At 46.0% G+C, this 21,059-nt stretch overlaps 1 protein-coding gene across 3 annotated transcripts in view; it reads right to left on the bottom strand.

The window, feature by feature from the left end:
* DLGAP3 (DLG associated protein 3) overlaps nucleotides 1-21,059 on the bottom strand; it is a 305,405-nt gene that overhangs the window by 127,727 nt on the left and 156,619 nt on the right. For all 3 annotated transcript variants that reach the window (XM_069971552.1, XM_069971553.1, XM_069971554.1), the window contains exon 3: nucleotides 15,416-16,468. In XM_069971552.1, the coding sequence (XP_069827653.1) occupies nucleotides 15,416-16,411 (996 nt within the window). In that variant the 5' untranslated portion in view covers nucleotides 16,412-16,468. The remainder of the gene's footprint in view (nucleotides 1-15,415; nucleotides 16,469-21,059) is intronic.

Genomic DNA, 21,059 nt, shown 5'->3' with positions numbered 1-21,059 from the left:
GGGCAAACAGGATCAACTAATCTCTGTGTAAAACATCCACAGGAGCTGGGTGGAGTGCACGGCTAAAAGGAGGTAGCCACCCCCCCACACACACACATGTGACACAAAAAGCAAATGAATGGCCAGCACCCCCCTCGCACTTGTTCACACCAAGCAGTTTGCACACTACCATGGCATACAATAAGACAAAAACACTCTTTGTTGGGTCACCTTAACGTGGTGAGTTGGTACATTCTGTTTGATCATATGGTTTGCTGAGAACCTCATTTTTTATTAAAAAAAAAAATTTAGAACAGGTCCTGACACTTGCAGTATTTTTGTCTGTTTGTTAGCCATGGCAGTGTGCAAAATGTACAGTGTGAACAAGTGTGAGTGGAGTGCTGGCTATTTGTTTGCTTTTTGTGTCACATGTGTGTGTGGTGGGGTGACTACCTCCTTTTAGCCGTGCACTCCACCCAGCTCCTGTGGGCGTTTTACACAGAGATTAGTTGACAGCACCTCCACCGTCCTCCAGTCTGATCATTCAGCATTTAATTACCGGTGGCTGAAGAAGTTGGATGCAGACATAGGGAGTCTGGGAAACATGACTACAGCCTATGACTCTATCCATATTTTCCCAGAATCCCTAGGGCTGCATCAATCTTCTTCAGCCACCGGTTTATTCAAGTGCAGAACAATCAAGCATGCTCTAGTTGCACTTATCTCTACTTATTAATAATTATCAAAATAATTTAAAGGGACTCTATAAGCTCCCGGGCCCTACCTGAGGTGGTGACAGTGTGCTGTAGCTGGCAGTCTCCTAGTAAGTATGGTGCCTTTTTGTAATGTGTGCATGCAGCGGATTATGTACAATCCTACTGTAATGAAGTGTGAAACAGGAGTTGTTTGTGCCGCACTCTGACTGCCTCAGCACTCCTTCTGACTCCGTCCTCTTTATGAATAATCAATGCTGCCCGGCCTTCTGCTCACTCAGCTGTCAGCCAGTGTCTCTGATTGCAGATCAGTCCTCTGTAGGCAGGTTATGTCTAAAGGAATCCCTCAGATATAGTTAAACCTCTGAGCCCAAATGTGTTGGAGCTGTGGTCTAGGGCTAATTTACCTGTCTAGAGGCCTGGCAGCAGTTCATTCTTTGGTTGAAATCTCCTGATGGAAATGAAATATAGGTCTTTATTTTTTTATCATTATTGTATCATTTTTAAGGCTATGTTCACACACAGTATTTTTGCTCAGTATTTTGCAAACAAAACCAGGAGTGGATTAAAAACACTAAAATTGTCACAATGTTGACACACTGTTGAAATTGAGTGAATGGACATCATTTAATGGCAAGTAACAGGCATTATTTCAAACCAATAGCAGTTGTTTCAAAATAATGGCAATTATTTGCCATTAAATTGTGGCCATCCACAAAATTTTTACAGGGATTTGAACCAGTGAATAAACTGCTGGCAGGTCTCTAGACAGGTTAGTTACCCCTACACCACAAAAGACATAACCTGCCTACAGAGGACTGATCTGCAATCAGAGACACTGGCTGATAGCTGAGCGAGTAGGTGGCTGGGCAGCTTTGATTATTCATAAAGAAGAGGGAGGAGGAAAGAGTGAAGAGGTGGCCAGAGTGTGGCACAAACAACTCTTCTTTGACTCTTCATTACAGTAGGAGACCTCAGATTATGCACAATCCACTTCACAGTCAAATTACCAAAAGACACCATGCTAACTAGGGGACAGCCAGCTATAGCACACTGTCAGCACCTTAGGTAGGGCCTGGGAGCTTAGATTCCCTTTAAATGCAGTTGTTACTGCACCAGGGGATCAAGTCTGCATACTTTTTACCACTCACAGAGGTGTGATACTGGATCATTTATACATTAGGTGCTCTTATCTACTGGCAGCTTGTCATTGCTCATGTGTTCCTTATTATTATGCTAAGTCAGTAATGCTTATAGCTTTGAAGGGTAAATGCAAGTTTTTAATCAAGTGATGTGGGAAGCCATTTGGCAATCTGATGATAGAGTACCTAACTGGACAGAGTAATTCAGCTTGTCCAAATCTTCTAGAGGGAAATTACTTACATAATCTCAGAATAATGACATCATTGTGTGATGACCTTGATAAATCTGTACTCAAACTGGTACTTAGAAACAAATGTAGAGCACCTGTCCCCTTCCATGCCAACCAGTGAAAGGTATCATACAATGATCATGCGCAGTAACAGCACATACTGTCCAGTTGTCTGGATAATGGATAGGATAGTCTAGGATAGGGAGCATCATGAATACTGGTTATTGTCACCACTGCAATGTTACTTTGAAGACTTCAGTAGAAACATAGAAGATTTTTGACAGAAAAAGCCCCCCTGGTCCATCTAGTCGTCCCTTTTAGTATTTCCTCTCTTATTATCCTAGCATAGATAAATGTATAGACCAGGCAGGTTTACATTCAGTTATTGTAGATTTACCAACCACCTCTGCTGGAAGTTTGTTCCAAGCATCTACAACTTTCAGTAAAGTAATATTTTCTCATGTTGCTTCTGATCTTTCCCCCAACTAACCTCTCACTGTGTCCTCTTGTTCTTGAGTTAATTTTTTTTTCTAAAAACACTTCCCTCCTAAACCTTATTTAGTCCTGTAACATACTTAAAGGTTTCAATCACGTCCCCCCTTTCGTTATTCCCTCCAAACATTAAGCATTCAAATTCAAAGTCTTACCCAAGATTTTTTAAACCTCACACCCTCCACCATTTTTGTAGCCGTCTTTGGACTCGTTCTATTTTATCAATATCTTTCTGTAGGTGAGGTCTCCAGAACTTGACACAGATGTGATGTCACCATGTGAGCTCTATACAGTGGGATCACAATCTCCCTCTTCCTACTGGTTATACCTCTAGCTATACAGCCCAGCATACAATTTGCTTTCCCTACCACCTGGTTTACCGGTCAGAAATCCCTACCCCTAAATCCTTCTCTTCTGAAGTCTTTGCCAACACAGAAATGATGATATGATACTCGGATAGAGGATTCCTCCTCCCCAAGTGCATTATTTTACATTTGGAAACATTAAACTAGAGTTTCCACTGTTTGGACGACTTATCTAGTAAAGCTAAATCCAGTCAAAAATGAATTTCTCCACTTATTCCACAAACTGAAAACTTCAAACACGTACACCAGTGAATTAATATGTAAAAGCAGGAAATCTGTTTGTTTAAATAAGACAACAAAGATGTCTGCAAGATGGACTTTGCAATTCAAACCTTTGTTTAGCATGATTCATAAAATATCTTTATAGAGAAGAGTTTTTGAAGCATGGAGTTGCTTTCCTTTGTCATAGATCCTAGGTAGAACTAACTGGATTTATATAATAAACTTAAAGGGGTATTGCAGCCAAAGACATTGTACCATCTACTTATTGCATGGCTGATAAATGTTAGATCAGTGGAGGTCCAGACACTTTCAGGCCATGTTCACACAAAGTATGTGTTGTAGAAATCACGACCGTTGCTGCAATTTGCAACAACGGCCGTGATTTATACAACACACACGTTGTATGAGAATGATCGCTAGCAGCCCCGCAAAAAACGAACACGTCAGTTCAATTCTGACGGCCGCACCCTCCATTAAGAGCAGCAGGGAATTTGGATGCAAGCGCACACTGATGTGCCCACATTCAAAATCAGCAGAAGTACCGGCTGGGATGATCTTCAGTAACACCAGCCATTCTGTGACCCCGCCGGGTTACACAACGGGCGATGTTATATGTGGTGTGAACATGGCTTTAGATTGCAATATACTAAACTAATACCATGATAGAGATGAGTGAATCCTGAGTATACTCACACTCGCAGCATTTGATCAGCAGTGGCTGCAGGAGGTGGATACAGCCCTAGGGAGTCCTGGAAAACATAGATACATCCTATGACCTATGGCTGTATCCATGTTTTCCTGGACTCCCTAGAGCTGCATCCAATGCTTTGTGGCTGTCAATCAAGCAGCAAGGAGAGGATCCAGACGTTTTTGAAGAGTGGAGGGGCAGTACTATAATGGAATGCCCCCCTGGCATCTGCAAATAAAAAAAAGCCTTGCATCTCATCGCCAGTGGGGGCAAATATATAAAATAAAAGGTATGTCCGGAATCTGGTTAACACACAGTATATTGCCATTACTGTATATTAATTTAGTATATAAAACCCGCTGATAGGTCCTCTTTAAATCTTACCTTGCTGCCGTCACGTAGTTGGGATCCTATGTGAACATTACCTTTTAAGCATTAATTTGTAATAACTTTTTATGGCTGCAATACCTGTTTAAAGAAGAACTCTGGGAAAAATGTTTCTTTTAAATCCACTGGTGTCAGACATTTATACAGCTTTGTATTTACTTCTATTCAAAAATCTCAGAAGTATTTTCTTTCCAGTCTGACACAGTGCTCTCTGCTGTCACCTCTGTCCATGTCAGGAACTGTCCACTAGCAAATCCCTATAGAAAACCTCTCCTGCTCTGGACAGTACCTGACATGGACAGAGGTGGCAACAGAGAGCACTGTGTCAGCCTGGAAAGAATACACCACTTCCTGCAGGACATAAAGCAGCTGATAAGTACTGGAGATTTTTAAATTAAAAATCTATATAACTTTCTGACACCAGTTGATTTGAAAGAGAAAAAAAAAAATCGCAGGGGTTCCCCCTTTTATTGTCAAACTGTCAAAAATGCTATGCAGTGCGCTGCCATAAAGGATGCTGCAAACTAATGCAAAGTTAATCAGCACAAGTACAAGTTCCTTAACAGTCGTGTGTTCTTTTCGCTCTATGTAATAAAATATTGTTCCAAAAAATCACAAACATATCTAAACACAGGAACTCTTATTATTTAAGTGCATTTAATATAATATATTATTCCTTCTGTTTTATAACAGGTAGGTGAAGATTTTGGTGGGTGTCACCCATTTAAGCAAAAAAATATATATATATTGGTATAATGAATTACTCTTTCATGAGGCTATGTTCACACTATGTAGAAACAATGGCCGTATTTCATAACAACAAAAATAACAGCCTTGTTTGCACAACAACGGCCGTTGTTTTTACATAGTGTGAACATGGCCTCATATAGATGAGTCCCTTGTAATGACACCTGCTTTTATTGGACGGCATTTAACAACAAATAATGGTTATTATTTTAGAAACAATGGCCGTTATTGAATAATATTTGTCATTAAATGACGGCCATCCAATAAAAAGTGCTCTGTAAATCGCTGTAGTACTGTATATGTAGTATATTGTATACTGTATATGTAGAGCTACATAAAGATAAACAAACTACGATATTTGGTTATTTTCCCACTTCGAGACCATAGTGAGGAAAGGCGGCCATCTCGTAATATAGTCGCTAATAATGATCATTATTTGCAGTCGTGGTTGTAACAAGATGGCCGTTTTTCCCTGCTATGGTCCCTAAGTGGGAAGATAACCTAACATTGTAGTTTTTTTTTTATCTTTAAGTAGCAGTACATAGTGGGAACATAGCCATAACAACAGAAAAACTGTGCATATAAATCACTGCATAATAATGGGTTCACATTACACTTTTGCAATCCGTTTTTTTTTTTTCATCGTTTTTTTTTGCAAAAGACGGATGAAAAAATAGATGGAAAAACATGCATTTGTATGCATCCGTTTTCTTTTCATAATGGGAGTCAATGGAAAAACGGATCAAAATGCATCCTTTTTTTAACTAAGCTGGATTCACACTACGTTTTCTTTATCAGTTTTCGTACGTTGAAAACAGATGGAAAATGGATGCATTTGCGTACATCTGATCCGTTGATCCGTATGATCCGTTTTCCCACTGACTTCCCTTATAAAAAAACGGATCAAAACGCATCCGGTTTTATAACATACACAAAACCATAGCTGACCTTATTTTTGTGTTTGTTGAAAAAACAGATGCATTTTGATCCTGTTTTTTATAATGGAAGTCAATGCAAAAATGCATACAAACGGATGCACACAAATGCATCCGTTTTTCCATCAGTTTTTCATCCTTTTTTTTGCAAAAACGTCTGAAATAAAACTGATGGGGAAAAAAACATAGTGTTATACCAAAATGTGGTTGACTACTTTTTTGTGTACGTTAAAATAAAATTATAATAAAATAAATCCGTATTTTCCAGCATATAAGACGACTTTTTAACCCGAAAAATCAGGGTTAGAGTCAGGGGTCGTCTTATACGCCGGGTATGGTCGCCCCACTATAAAAAGACAAACCTTTAATTCACCTAGGGCCCGTTTCCGGCCTCCGCGCGCCTCCCGTACCATTCCGGGCGCAGGCAGTGTGACGAGAGGTGCTGGAAGTTCCTGAAGCCTCTCTCATTCCCCCAAAGCTGCCCGGGAGAGGTTCGGCGATCTCTGTCTCCGGTAGTGTACGTCACACTGCCTGCGCTGGGAACGGTACGGGAGGCGGGCGGAGGCCAGGTGAGTTAAAGGGGTTTTTTTGTTTTTTTTACTTTAGCTGCAGTTAACCCCTGCCTGACTGCAGCAGGGCTGCGGTCAGGCAGGGGTTAACATTTTCTGGCGTACAAGGCGAACCCCTGCCAATCTGCTTAAAAGTCAGGGGTCGTCTTATATGCCCAGTCACCTTATACGCCGGAAAATACGGTATAAATGGAATTATCAATGGAAAAATGAATCAAAACAGATGCACACAATGATGCACGTTTTTTTTTGTTTGTTTGTTTGTTTTTCAAAAACGTAGTGTGAACCCAACCTAACATGACATGAAAGTAACATTTGTACACAATATAAATCTTACATTGCATAGTACTCACTGGGGCTGTTGATAAAGTCACATTACACTGGATTTTTTTTTCAGTTTGAGGACGGAGTGTATAAAATGAGAGCGATTAGAATGAATATCAGACACCGGTCAAATGACAATTAACAGCAATGGAAAAGATTCGACATCAATCGAGTTAATATCACAAGCGTATTCAGAAAGTAATGGCAATGAAGCACTTTCACGGAGAAAACCACAGTCAGCATATCCAACTTCAAGTACAGAGACGGAATCTATGGACATCACTGAAGAAGCTTACAGATTTATTATTCATGCTGTACTAAGCCATGCACATGCATCCGCTGGCACTTCTGATTCCCCATGTAGTGTTCTGCATCCTGGAGATCTCGCTCTGTAGTCACGACGAAGCTTAAGCAGGCAGCAATGGTGGGTGAGATGCTAGAAAGTTTATGAGAACCCACGCCAGGCAACATCGTCTGTACATGACTCTAACCTTTAAGCAAAACACTGGGGCTTTCAACCTTCCATCAATTAGTAGATCTCCCCCTGAACCCGGGCGACTGTTGTGTGCCGCTTATGATTCACTCTCTATTCACCTCTAATTGCCTGAAATCTATTTCAAAGCGTCGTCTCTCTGAGAGCTGTATTCCATAGACCCCGGCATCATTCATATTTATATTTACAGATTTCATATACATTGATTGCATTATAGCCCAGAAAAGATTCATTAGCATTAAACACAGAGAACGCTTGCATAGAGATGAACCGAAAACATGTAGAGAGGTCAGAAACCAAACTGCAAATAATATATTATCCATTGTGTTTCAGAATTGGGCAAATATTCAGAAGTGGTTATTTTCCAAAGCTTGGTAGCTTTGCTGGTTGCTGATTCTGACACAGTGCTCTCTGCTGCCACCTCTGTCCATGTCAGGAACTGTTCAGAGTAGTAGCAAATCCTCATAGAAAACCTCTCCTGCTCTGGACAGTTCCTGACATGGACAGAGGTGGCAGCAACGAGCACTAAAATAAAAACTACCCACTTACGTAGGCATATACTATAGCTCCAGCAAATATATTACTGCATATCTAGGGAGCTGGGTAATAATCCCTTTGGAAGTTGCAATTGTAAAAGTATTAGCTGTTACCCAGAAACATTCCCTACTCACAAAAAGGTAGAGATATTTTGTGGGTGAAATTTCAGGAACAACTTGCTGTTCCCTAACAAGAAGCTTATTTGGTAGTGGTGGTGGTGGTGTTACATTGTGGGCAGGTGTGTCTAGTGGTTGTGGTGTTACAGTGTGGGCAGGTGTGTCTAGTGGTGGTGGTGTTACAGTGTGGGCAGGTGTGTCTAGTGGTGGTGTTACAGTGTGGGCAGGTGTGTCCAGTGGTGGTGGTGTTACAGTGTGGGCAGGTGTGTCCAGTGGTGGTGGTGTTACAGTGTGGGCAGGTGTGTCCAGTGGTGGTGGTGTTAAAGTGTGGGCAGTTGTGTCTAGTGGTGGTGGTGTTACAGTGTGGGCAGTTGTGTCTAGTGGTGGTGGTGTCACAGTGTGGGCAGGTGTATCCAGTGGTGGTGGTGGTGTTACAGTGTGGGCAGTTGTGTCTAGTGGTGGTGGTGTCACAGTGTGGGCAGGTGTATCCAGTGGTGGTGGTGGTGTTACAGTGTGGGCAGGGGTGTACAGTGGTGGTGGTGTTACAGTGTGGGCAGGCGTGTCCAGTGAGGGTGGTGTTACAGTGTGGGCAGGTGTGTCCAGTGGTGGTGTTAAAGTGTGGGCAGGTGTGTCCAGTGGTGGTGGTGTTACAGTGTGGGCAGGTGTGTCCAGTGGTGGTGTTACATTGTGGGCAGGTGTGTCCAGTGGTGGTGGTGTTACAGTGTGGGCAGGTATGTCCAGTGGTGGTGTTACATTGTGGGCAGGTGTGTCCAGTGGTGGTGGTGTTACAGTGTGGGCAGATGTGTCCAGTGGTGGTGGTGTTACAGTGTGGGTAGGTGTGTCCAGTGGTGGTGTTCCATTGTGGGCAGGTGTGTCCAGTGGTGGTGGTGTTATAGTGTGGGCAGGGGTGTTCAGTGGTGGTGTTACAGTGTGGGCAGGTGTGTCTAGTGGTGGTGGTGTTACAGTGTAGGCAGGTGTGTCCAGTGGTGATGGTGGTGTTACAGTATGGGCAGGTGAGTCTGGTCCATACAGAACTTCCCTAAACTTTGTGAATGGTACAGTGACAAGCCCATAGTATATGAATAACATTAATCCAGTCATTGTGCCTCTGAATGAATGACTCAGGGATAGTATCATCTTCATGGAGGACCATGCTCAAGCTCATCGAGGTTGCACCATAGGGAATGGCTGCTGGAAACTGGGGAACCTCACATGGAGCGACTGCACTTTATCTAGACCTGACTACTATAGACTGGTAACTCTGTATCTCAGAACCTCGATGACCTTAGGGCCACCCTTAGTGGAACGCTATGTCTCAATAGACAATAGGGAGACTTGAGAGCAGCATGAGATAAGCGAGCCAGGTCGAGTATCGGGTTCATACAAACCCGAACCATTAGCATTCGCATCCCGCTGTCTTCCTGGTTTTTGGGGAAGGTGGAGACAGGCCGAGCTGGAAAACAAGGATACAGCCTATGACCTAGACTCTATTCATGTTTTCCAGGCAGGACTCGGGCTGTCTCCACCTTTCCCCACGGAGCAGGAAGACAGTAGAATTCAAAGGCCGATGGTTCAGATTTGTACGAACCTGAACCTCAGCCCGGCTCGCTCATCCCTAAGCACTAGAGATGAGAGAGCACCTAAATGCCTAAGGGCTCATTACTCAAGTTGACGTTTTTCAATCCACGAGTACTCGACTCGAGTAACGAGCCCGATTAAAAAAAATAGAAGCCTAAAGTACTTAACCAAGTGCCACCCACTCAGAAGAGCAGAGGGTACCTGGTGAAAGTGACAGTCTGCTTCCCAGGGGGTTAAGTTAACCTCGTGGAGGCCAGACTGTGCTCCATTGGTTGGGGGGGGGGGACTGATCTTCTATCTGTCTTCTCTATTGCTGCTCAGCATGGTGAGACACCGCTGCAGCTGATGATTGGCTGAGAAGCAATAGTGAAGACAAATAGAAGACCAGAGCAGTAAGTATACTTTCCCCCCTCCGGTTTAAAGTGTACATGTGACGGTAGGCCCTTCTGGATCAGCAGCAAAGTCATCTGCTAATCCGGACGGCCAAGTCTCTATGGATACGGAGACACAGTCAGGCAATAATGTGTATCCGTATCCATGGAGAGCCAGGGAGTATCTCACCGTCTGGTCGAATTGTGACAGGTACACTTAAAGCCATGTTCCCACTGCGTAAGTTTCTTAATAATCATGGCCATTGTAACAACGAACCTGATTACTACAGAACTTACATAGTGCTGCCTTCTAAGGAATCCCAGCCGGAGTGTATACACATAGTATACACTATGACATGTCAGTTTTCTGCGACCACTATTAAGTGAATAGCGGCTGCAGAAAACCTGTTAGTGCACACAATGGAGATTGCGGCTGCGGTCGCACGCTCCACTGTGTGCAGCCGGGAATTTGGATGCGGGCGTGTACAGATGCGCCCGCATCCGAATTCAGCAGCAGTGAAGATCGTCCGGCCGGTACTGCAGTGATCTTCTCAGATACTGTGACCCGGCCTGGTCACTGAACGGTCAGTGTCTTACAGAGTGGGAACATAGCCTAAGGCTGTAGAAATTTAAAGTGGTATTACACGGGCCGATGGGGGCCCTATAATACCTGTAAACGAGCAGCGATCTGCTGAATCATTGCTCGTTTACTGGGCCTATTACACGGCCCGATAATCGTTAAACAAGGGCTGCAAGGACATCATTACCGATGTCCTTGCAGCCCTTGCTTAAACTATATACTTTACCTATCCATGTTCCAGGGCTGCTGCTGTGGTCTTCTTCTCCACGGGTCCCGCACGCTCTAACTTCAGAGTGGCCTGTCAGCTGACAGGCCCCTCAGCCAATCACAGGCCGGGACCGCCGCGGCCTGTGATTGTCCGGGCAGCCTGTCAGCTGAGAGGCCACTCTGCAGCTAGAGCGTGCAGGACCCGGGGAGAAGATGAGCAGGAGGAGCCCTGGAACGTGGATAGGTAATGTATATTGTCAGTCGCCGGCCGCGCACCGCTATTAAACGTAACGGTGCACGCTCTGCGCCCAACGAAAATAGGTCCAAACCTATATCAATGATCAGCCGATGATCCTTGTCATCGGCTGATCGTTGTATTTATTACATGGAGCGATAATCGGCCGAATCGGGCCGATTCAACCGATTATCGTTCCGTGTAATAGTACCCTCATTATGCTCAGTAGCTTTTCAACAAGCTTTTTGTCAACGAGCACCTAAGCAGCACGCAGTACTGGCTCAAGTATCCAGTACTTCTGAGTAGCCCAACACTCGAGTGAATACTGTACTCAATAGAGCGTACTCGCTCATCTCTAATGTGCACATGTTTTTTTTATGAAGCTGAAAAATTCCTTTAATCCTAACAACTGGTTTTCCTATGAAGAGCAGCGCAGATGACATAGATCCAGCAGGTATTATGTTATTCGGAGGCGTCTGCCGTCATCTCGAGAGCATTATTTTATGACATTTCTGTCACTTGCTAATTATCTCCCTTAATCAGTAGCTATTGTATCATTCAGACACCGAGCTGCTAATCGCACCATGTTAGAGTGGTCTTTACCGGAAGAAAGAATCACTTATGAGACGTTCTATTGAATGATAGAACCTAATGCTGAAATATGGCACCGGCTGGTCAAATCACTTTACAGACAGTTTTTAAGTAACCACGCAATAAAAAATTCCATAGTCACCAACAGTAACAACCTAAAGGGTAAGGTGTCAGCAATAACTACATTTTGTTCATATCTTATTCTGTGTATGGTTATGGCATACCTCCCAACTGTCCCGGATTCGGAGGGACAGTCCCGATTTTGGGGTCATGTCCCTCCGTCCCGGTACAGCCCCCATGTGTCCCGCCGCCCCCCGAACCTCACTTACACTGGCAGAGCAGGAGACATCGGCTTCCTGCTCTGCAAAGACTCTTGTGTCCGAAGGCGTCATTCTGCCTCCGGCCACAAGAGGCCGCTCTCTCCCCCATAGCTCCTGCCAGGGCCAGATTATCACAGTATCAATACCTGGCAGTGAGCTGGTGATGGAGGAGGAGGCTGCCGGGGTCCAGGAAGGGGGCAGAACACATGACCTGCATCACCAGGGAGAGAAGAGCAGTGGTGAGTGCTCCAGGGAGGGGGTTCTGTCAGGTGTCCCTCAGCTGTACATGGTGCTTATCCCCCCCTCCTTCCCCTGCTCTCAGTGCCCCCTGTGCTTGTCCCCCCCCCTCCTTCCCCTGCTCTCAGTGCCCCCTGTGCTTGTCCCCCCCTCCTCCTTCCCCTGCTCTCAGTGCCCCCTGTGCTTATCCCCCCCTCCTTCCCCTGCTCTCAGTGCCCCCTGTGCTTGTCCCCCCCTCCTCCTTCCCCTGCTCTCAGTGCCCCCTGTGCTTATCCCCCCCTCCGTCCCCTGCTCTCAGTGCCCCCTGTGCTTGTCCCCCCCTCCTCCTTCCCCTGCTCTCAGTGCCCCCTGTGCTTATCCCCCCCTCCTTCCCCTGCTCTCAGTGCCCCCTGTGCTTGTCCCCCCCTCCTCCTTCCCCTGCTCTCAGTGCCCCCCTGTGCTTGTCCCCCCTCCTCCTTCCCCTGCTCTCAGTGCCCCCTGTGCTTGTCCCCCCCCTCCTCCTTCCCCTGCTCTCAGTGCCCCCTGTGCTTGTCCCCCCTCCTTCCCCTGCTCTCAGTGCCCCCTGTGCTTGTCCCCCCCTCCTTCCCCTGCTCTCAGTGCCCCCTGTGCTTGTCCCCCCCTCCTCCTTCCCCTGCTCTCAGTGCCCCCTGTGCTTGTCCCCCCTCTTTCCCCTGCTCTCAGTGCCCCCTGTGCTTGTCCCCCCCTCCTCCTTCCCCTGCTCTCAGTGCCCCCTGTGCTTGTCCCCCCTCCTCCTTCCCCTGCTCTCAGTGCCCCCTGTGCTTGTCCCCCCTCCTTCCCCTGCTCTCAGTGCCCCCTGTGCTTGTCCCCCCCTCCTCCTTCCCCTGCTCTCAGTGCCCCCCTGTGCTTGTCCCCCCCTCCTCCTTCCCCTGCTCTCAGTGCCCCCTGTGCTTGTCCCCCCCCTCCTTCCCCTGCTCTCAGTGCCCCCTGTGCTTGTCCCCCCCTCCTCCTTCCCCTGCTCTCAGTGCCCCCTGTGCTTGTCCCCCCCTCCTTCCCCTGCTCTCAGTGCCCCCTGTGCTTGTCCCCCCCCCTCCTTCCCCTGCTCTCAGTGCCCCCTGTGCTTGTCCCCCCCCCTCCTTCCCCTGCTCTCAGTGCCCCCTGTGCTTGTCCACCCTCCTCCTTCCCCTGCTCTCAGTGCCCCCTGTGCTTGTCCCCCCCTCCTCCTTCCCCTGCTCTCAGTGCCCCCTGTGCTTGTCCCCCCCTCCTCCTTCCCCTGCTCTCAGTGCCCCCTGTGCTTGTCCCCCCTCCTCCTTCCCCTGCTCTCAGTGCCCCCTGTGCTTGTCCCCCCCTCCTACTTCCCCTGCTATCAGTGCCCCCTGTGCTTGTCCCCCCCTCCTCCTTCCCCTGTTCTCAATGCCCCCTGTGCTTGTCCCCCCCTCCTTCCCCTGCTCTCAGTGTAGTGGAGATACTGATCTGTGTATAGTGGATGTTGTGTAGTAATGGTATGGGGGGTATAAGTCACTATGTGGTGAAGATGTGGTGATATTTGTTTTTTACATAATGGTAATAGGTGACGTGGCTATGGGGGCGTGGTTATGGGGAGGGCGTGGCTATGAGGAGGGCGTGGCTTTAGGGGCGTTTTGCATTGCCGCGACTGTCCCTCTTTCCTCTCAGCAAAAGTTGGGAGGTATGTTATGGTCAGACCTAAATAGTTTGAGTAATGTGCCTGGCGGTGTTGTTCACATTGGGGGAGATTTATCAAACATGGTGTAAAGTGAAACTGGCTCAGTTGCCCCTAGCAACCAATCAGATTCCACCTTTCATTCCTCACAGGCTCTTTGGAAAATCAAAGGTGGAATCTGATTGGTTGCTAGGGGCAACTGAGCCAGTTTCACTTTACACCATGTTTGATAAATCTCCCCCATAGTGTACTCCAATCTAGTTCTTAAACTAAAATCAGGTATATAGAAAATGGTAAACAAGTAGCCCAGAAAACTCCTTCAGTCTTCTCATCTTGTTTGTTGATGAGGAATAAATGTTGTATGCAAAAGGATGTGATTACTCTTAGGCCTTGTTTACACGTGTGTGTATATACAGACGGTGTGCAACGGAACAGAGTTCAGAGTTTCCGGCATCATGATTCCGAAACTGTTCAAATCATCACAGTACTGTACTGACACAGCAAAGCAGTTGTGCCAGCACAATATTGTAAAGATGTATGCAGCTGCAGATCTCCTGGCATCATAATGATGCACGATGCAAGAAGGTCCGTAGCACATCTTCTGTGCACAGCCCCTCAATCCTGGGTTCACACTAAGTTTTTGCAATCCATTTTTTCATCTGTTTTTGCAAAAAAATAACGGATGCATTTACGTACATCCATTTTTATACGTTTTTCCAATTACTTTCATTATAAAAAAAGGATCAAAATGCATCAATTTTTTTTTTTCGTTTACGAAAACGTGGTCAACCACATTTTAGGTACGTTAAAAAAAAAATAGATGCGTTTTGATCCTTTTTTTTATAATGGAAGTCAATGGAAAAATGGATGCACACAAATGCATCCGTTAGACAAAGGTAGTGCGGACCCAGCCTCACCCAACACTACATGCCGGCATGGTAACACTATCACTGTAGTAATAAGTGAGTTAATGTCATTGTGCACCACATATGTATGAAAGGCAAAAAGAAGAGGATTTTTTTATTCATCCTAACCATCCATGTTCCCACTTTGTAACACACCGGCTGTTCCATGACCCGGCCGGGTCACAGAATGGCCAGGTCACAGAAGATCATCCCAGTACCGGTCGGATGATCTTCACTGCTGCTGAATTCGGATGCAGGTGCATCCGTGTGCACCCGCATCCGAATTTACCGCTGCACGCTCCATTGTGTGCACTGACAGGTTCTCTGAGGCCGCTTTTCAATAAATAGCGGCTGCAGAAAACTGACATGTCAGTTTTTTTCGGCACCGCTAGCGATCCCAGACGGAGTGTATACTATATGTGTACACACCGGCCGGGATTCCCTCAGCTGGCAGAACAATGTAGGTTCTGTAGTAATGACAGCAGTTGTTGAAAATCGGCAACAACGTCCGTGATTATTACTGAACTTACGTTGTGTGAACATAGCCTAAAAGTGATGACCGCTTCTGACTAGCTGCTATATTTGGAGGCAAATTGTCACGCTGATTGTTTTATTATAATTTCCATTCTAAGAGCATTATTGCTTTAATAGAAAGTTAAGTTACACAATTCTGTAGACATGAAGCTCAAAATGAAATCCCGTGTGCATGACTGCTTTCAGCCTATGTTTAACAGCCCATGAAAGTAAAGAGAAGCAAGATACTTTATGTGTGAAATAAAATAAAAAAAACATAAAATGTGCATTCCTGCCTACCTGTAAGTAGTGATAGCCTCGCTCCTTTCCCTTGGCCTCCTGAAGCATAAGCATCTTGTCCTGGTGATGGCTGCCTGAGCTGGGATAGGCTTCTCGGGCCTGACTGACTGTCATTGTATGCCACGTGCTCCTTTTAAGTGTCTGTCCATCGAGGGACATAGACATTCCGGCACATGCCAGGCATTTGCCCTCTCCACCTCCACCTTTTAGACTTTTCAAGGTTAAGTCTCTGAAGGCACTTTCAGGAGTGTCCACTCCAAAGGGAGCTCCATGCTCCATGGCATGACGAGCTGACACCAAAAAACTGCTGTCGCTGTCAAGGTTGTCATCAGAGCTCCACCAACCTGCCATCTTTGATCGGTGCTTGGGTTCAGACTTACGATCTTTGCTTTTACTTCTTTTACTGTGTCGAGGCTGGGAGTGCTGGTAACCTTCTCCTCCACGTCCTTCATACCTAGTGCCATTATATTCTCTTTTCGAAGGTGTCTCCAGGGAGTGTGATTTGGCAAACAATTTTTGGACTGAGTGCACAAGGTGGCGAATGCGACTTGGACTCTCACTGCGCTGCTCTGTGGTGCTGGTTCGTTGGTACTGCAAGGTATGGAAGCCATCATGGTGCAGGGGTAGCTGTTTCTCAAACTGATCCAACAAAGTAGGTGGCAAGCGATTTATCTTGCTGGAGGTGTGAGCAATGGCAGCCATACATTCATCACAGTCAAACTGTTGAGGGTTGTGGTGCATTCTGGGGTAAGTACCACCACTGGAGGACCGTGGCTCAGGCATGCTCACCGGACCACCAGGGCAATCTGGTGTCACGCCAGCACTCCTAGAAGGGCAATAGTGCAGATCAAGGGAACAAGACTCAGAGACGCTGCGGGGATAAGATTTGCGAAAGTCTGGGCCGTGATGAGGATAATCCAGTGCTCTTTCTCGTGTTTCTGGGATGCAATGACATGGAGGCTGTGATTGGCTGCCTTCTCCATGGTATCCTTTCATCCTGTTAACACTGAACAAGCAGCATCTCTCCTGCCCCTCCCATCTTTTTGGGATTACCTATAAAAATCAGGAGGCGTAACGTTAGTAATGAATCATCCGATACATACACATTACTAAAAAACACAGTCTAACAAATAAAATCTTTAATATTCAACATATTAATACTAATTATGAAATGTACAATATTGAAAACATGCAACATTACAGTAATAGAATATAAGGACTTAAAAGTTCTGTCTGCTTTGTACAATTCTAGCTTGTGAGCTTGATTCCTTGTCAACAAGCTGATCTCCAAGTATGCCCCTTCTGGGTCCCCCAGATGTCCAATATAATAGGTATCCAATATAATAATATATAGAAATAGGACAGTAACTGGCTCATACTGAAGACCAGTAGCCGACCCCAGAAGACATTATCTGCATCATCTCCATACACCAGTGCTCCTTCCATAGACTTACATGTGCCCCTGAGCCTAGGTTTCTGTAATATGAAAAGGTATAGTTCTATATCTGCTTGTTGTCAGTGAATGCAGGCATATGTACCTGTCTTTGTGTAACAGCTTTGTATATTGTAAGCGTTTTGGATGTTCTTAGAGTCTGGATGGAACTAGAATATTTTCATTCACAGTCAGCAAGCAGAGATCCAAACTAAACCTACACTACATTCCCCACCCCCGGTAAAGAGATGCTCGTTATTCAGCACATAGCTACACCATACGGGTGTCGGCTCTGCTACATCATCAGCTACTATGGAATACATATTGGGGTGATGTGATGCAAAATCTGTGAAAAAATAGTCCTGTGTTTACTGTGCAATAGTAATGAGCGCAGTGGGCAGGAAAGAAAGCTAAGGGGGTGAGTACATAAATAGACCAATCAGGGAAATGCATGATGGGAAATGTAGTTTCTTGGTACTATCTTGGTTATAGTTCGGCTGCAGAATGGCAGCAGCTAGAAAGACAGAAGACATCTCAAAATACTCAAGGGGATTTGGTGAGTAAGACCAGCTAGCATTTTATTTTTTCACTCTTAGGTGGATAACCCCACCTGAACTGGAGACAAGAGCCTTGCTATCTCTGGAAGAAAGTGGCCATGGAAAGGTTCTCGGCTGGTAAGGTTGGGTTCACACAGCATTTTTGCAGTCCATTTTTTTTTATCCGTTTTTGGGGGAAAAAACCAGATGTATTTGTGTATATCTGTTTTGATGCGATTTTCCAACAATTTTTGAAAGCAAGACATAAGAAGTCCTGCAGTTTGTCACTAGCCATGTAGTGGACACAGTAATAATAGAAGAAGGTGCTCTGGTCAGATGAGACCGAAGTTGAACTTTTTGGACTTAAAAGAAAAGTTCCACAGATTGTAAAAGAAATGGCAGGCAGGCGGTAGGTGGGTGACAAAATAACAAACAAGTCAACTCACCCATCCCTATGCCTATGTACCACCGCTCCCCTGTCCAGTTTACATCAGCTAGGGTCCTGGCTGCAACGTGATGAACCTGGATGAGTGATTGTCCGCTCAGCCAATCAGTGACTGGGGCGAGACACCGACAATCGCTCAGCCAGTCTGTGACGTTGCTGCTGCAGGAGCCGGGTACGTGACGTACCCGGTTTCCTGCAAAAGATAATAGCCGGCAGCGATGAACAGGACCCTGAAGCGGCGCAATGGAGGCACAGGGGCGGGTGTGTTCACTTGTTTGTTTTTCCTCACCAAACCCCGCCTGTCTGACGTTTTTTACAATTTGGGGGACTTCCTCTTTAATGCAAAATTCTATGTGTGGTGGAAAACTAACATTGCACCTCACTCTGAATACACCATCCCCACCATGAAGCATGGCGGCAGCTGGGAGTTAAATACAGGGCAATCTTAGAGGAAAAATTGTTAGAGGTTGCAAAAGGCCTGCGACTAGAAAAGCCTTAAACATACAGCCAGAGCTACTTCTCCTGTCGCTGACCCCCTTAAGGGGTTACTGACAGGCAGCAGCGTGATCGTCATTATCCCTGGTTCTTGGCACATTCATGTGTGCAGGGCTGATCCCAATGAAGCAGCCCTGCACACATCGATACCCCCTCACAGTCAGGAATGTATATAGATTCCTATTGCACGGGGCATCGGCAGTAGGAACGTATATTTTGCAAGGCACTGTAATTATTTTTGCAGATATTCCATTTTAATCCATCTTTTTTGCAATACAGCGAGTTTAAACAATGAAGTTCCAGTAAAAGATTATCCAGTTTTCTAGAGAGCTTTCTTGAGATCAGAACCAGGGAGCAGTGATAAACATATAAGAATTTAAGGGGGGGAAAAATCTGGTTAATTCTGCCAAAAAGTGACAGAGGGAGCCATAGCCAGGCTGAAAATCAACTCTCCACATTTCGAATGACTGGGTTCAAAGTAAGTTCTATATATTGCCCCAAATAGGGTCCGGAAGGGATTGGAAGGGCCATAGGAGGGCAAGAAACAGATTGTACTGGAAACAATATGGATTTGGCACAGTTCACCCGCAATCCTGAAAAAGAGCCAAAACTATCAATAAGGGACAGAAGTGCGGAGAGAGACTTGATAGTATCAGTCAGATAAATGAAGCTATCATCTGCATGGAGTGAGATTTTTTCAACAATGGGGCTTCTGCTAAGACCTTTGATGCAGGGCGACTGGCGAACCGCCAGAGCTAAATAGCGAGGTCAGTTTACCTTTAACTACGTAACTAGCTATGTAACTATAGTGTTCAAATAAGCAGATATCTACGTAATGCTCTTCGTTCAGCTATATACCCATACACATGTGAATAACTATGGTGATCTTCAAACCTAATGTTGCCTATGCACCTTAAGGTCATGTTCACACAACGTTCACACAGCGCATGGGTGCGCTCTCTTATCTGGATTCAGCAAAAATGATCATCATCCAACCAGTACTGCATTACAGTAATCCAAAGTACTCCATAGTTGAGCTACTCAAAAGTATTCCATACTCGGGTGAGTACTGCGTGCTTGTCGAAAGGCTACTGAGCATAATGCATTTCCACAGCCTTAGGCTGGGTTCACACTACGTAGTCAGTATTGTGATCCTCATATTGCAACCAAAACCAGGAGTGGATTAAAACACAGAAAGGATCTGTTCACACAATGTTGAAATTGAGTGGATGGCTGCCATTTAATGGCAAATATTTGCTGTTATTTTAAAACAACGGCTGTTGTATTGAAATAATGGCCGTTATTTACTGTTATATGGCGGCCATCCACTCAATTTCAACATTGTGTGAACAGAGCCTTTCTGTGTTTTTAATCCACTCCTGGTTTTGGTTGCAATATGAGGACCACAATACTGACTGAAATATACATAGTGTGAACCCAGCCTCAAAGTGTACCTGTCACGATCTGACCTTCCGGATCAGCGGGGAGATCCTCTGCTAATCCGGAAGGTCGGGTCTCCATAGATACAAAAACAAACTCCGATGATAATGCACTGATATTCAGATAATGTCTGAATTCATTTCCGTATCTATGGAGACCCCACCCTCCCGATTAGCAGAGGATCTCGATGCTGAGCTGGAAGCTTCAATCGTGACAGGTACACATGCGGGGAGGAGCAGGAAAAGTATACTATCTTTTATCTGTGTTCACTATGAAAGATCGACCAATCATCGGATCAGGAGGGACTGCAGCCACTGCCAAGCAGGGGGCATCTTATTACATATTTAAGTCTCCCATTGTTTTTAATGGGGCTGTTTACTCGAGTTGAGTACTCAAGTATTGAAAAAACACTCAATTCAAATATTTTGGTGATTGCTTATCTCTAATAACTAGTCAGGACTGGTCAGGGTACACACAGAAGACACAGAGACAGGTGCAGCCCTGACGCTGTCCCACACCCACTGTCCCTCAACATATCCCAAGCATAACTTGGAGACGCTCCCCGCGCTAAAATAGGTGAAACAGGATTCAAGTCAATTACGAGGCTGTTAAAAGACAAGGATACAATGGTGGGTCGTCAGCAAGCTGGGGTCAAACCAGGAGAGTCACATACTACTTGTAGTACAAAACTGCTGGCCAATAAACAGTCAATGAGGCAAACCAAAGTCAGAAAGAAACTCAGGACTAAAATACAGACCAAACCAGGAGGCAAACACACAGTCAAGGATACAAGCTGTCACGGCCGCGGCGGCGTTCCATGGTCCGGGCCGCCGACGCGACCTCCTCCTGCCCCATGCAGCCGTCGGGGTCCTTGTGCAGGGACCCGGCGCTGCTGCTAGTTCGGCCCCTGGGGGCGCCTCACCTCTCCTCCGCTCCTGTCTCTCACTGTGCCGGCCGGCGCGCGCGTCCCCGCCTCCTAGGGTGCGCGCGCGCGCCGGCTGTCTCAGAGTTAAAGGGGCAGTGCGCTCCTAATTGGTCCATGTGTCAATCACTCCCCTATAAATTCCAGCCCTGCCCCACTACAGATGTTGGAGCCTCTACATGCTTCCCATAGCGTTTGGCCCAGCTCCCTGTTGTTCCTGATTCCTATCCGCTACCTGGTCCCTAGTCCTTGTTCCCGGTTCCTGCTCCCCTGTCACACCATTGCTCCTGTGTTCAGCCTGACTCCTGCAGTTACGCCTACAGGCCTCTGCCAGCACCATCTCCTGCCTATTGCTCCTGCCACGCCTCGCCCGC

This window comes from Dendropsophus ebraccatus, chromosome 5, assembly GCF_027789765.1.
Source record: "Dendropsophus ebraccatus isolate aDenEbr1 chromosome 5, aDenEbr1.pat, whole genome shotgun sequence".
In the NCBI taxonomy this organism is placed as follows: domain Eukaryota; kingdom Metazoa; phylum Chordata; class Amphibia; order Anura; family Hylidae; genus Dendropsophus; species Dendropsophus ebraccatus.
This window is presented reverse-complemented; position numbering and strand designations above follow the sequence as displayed.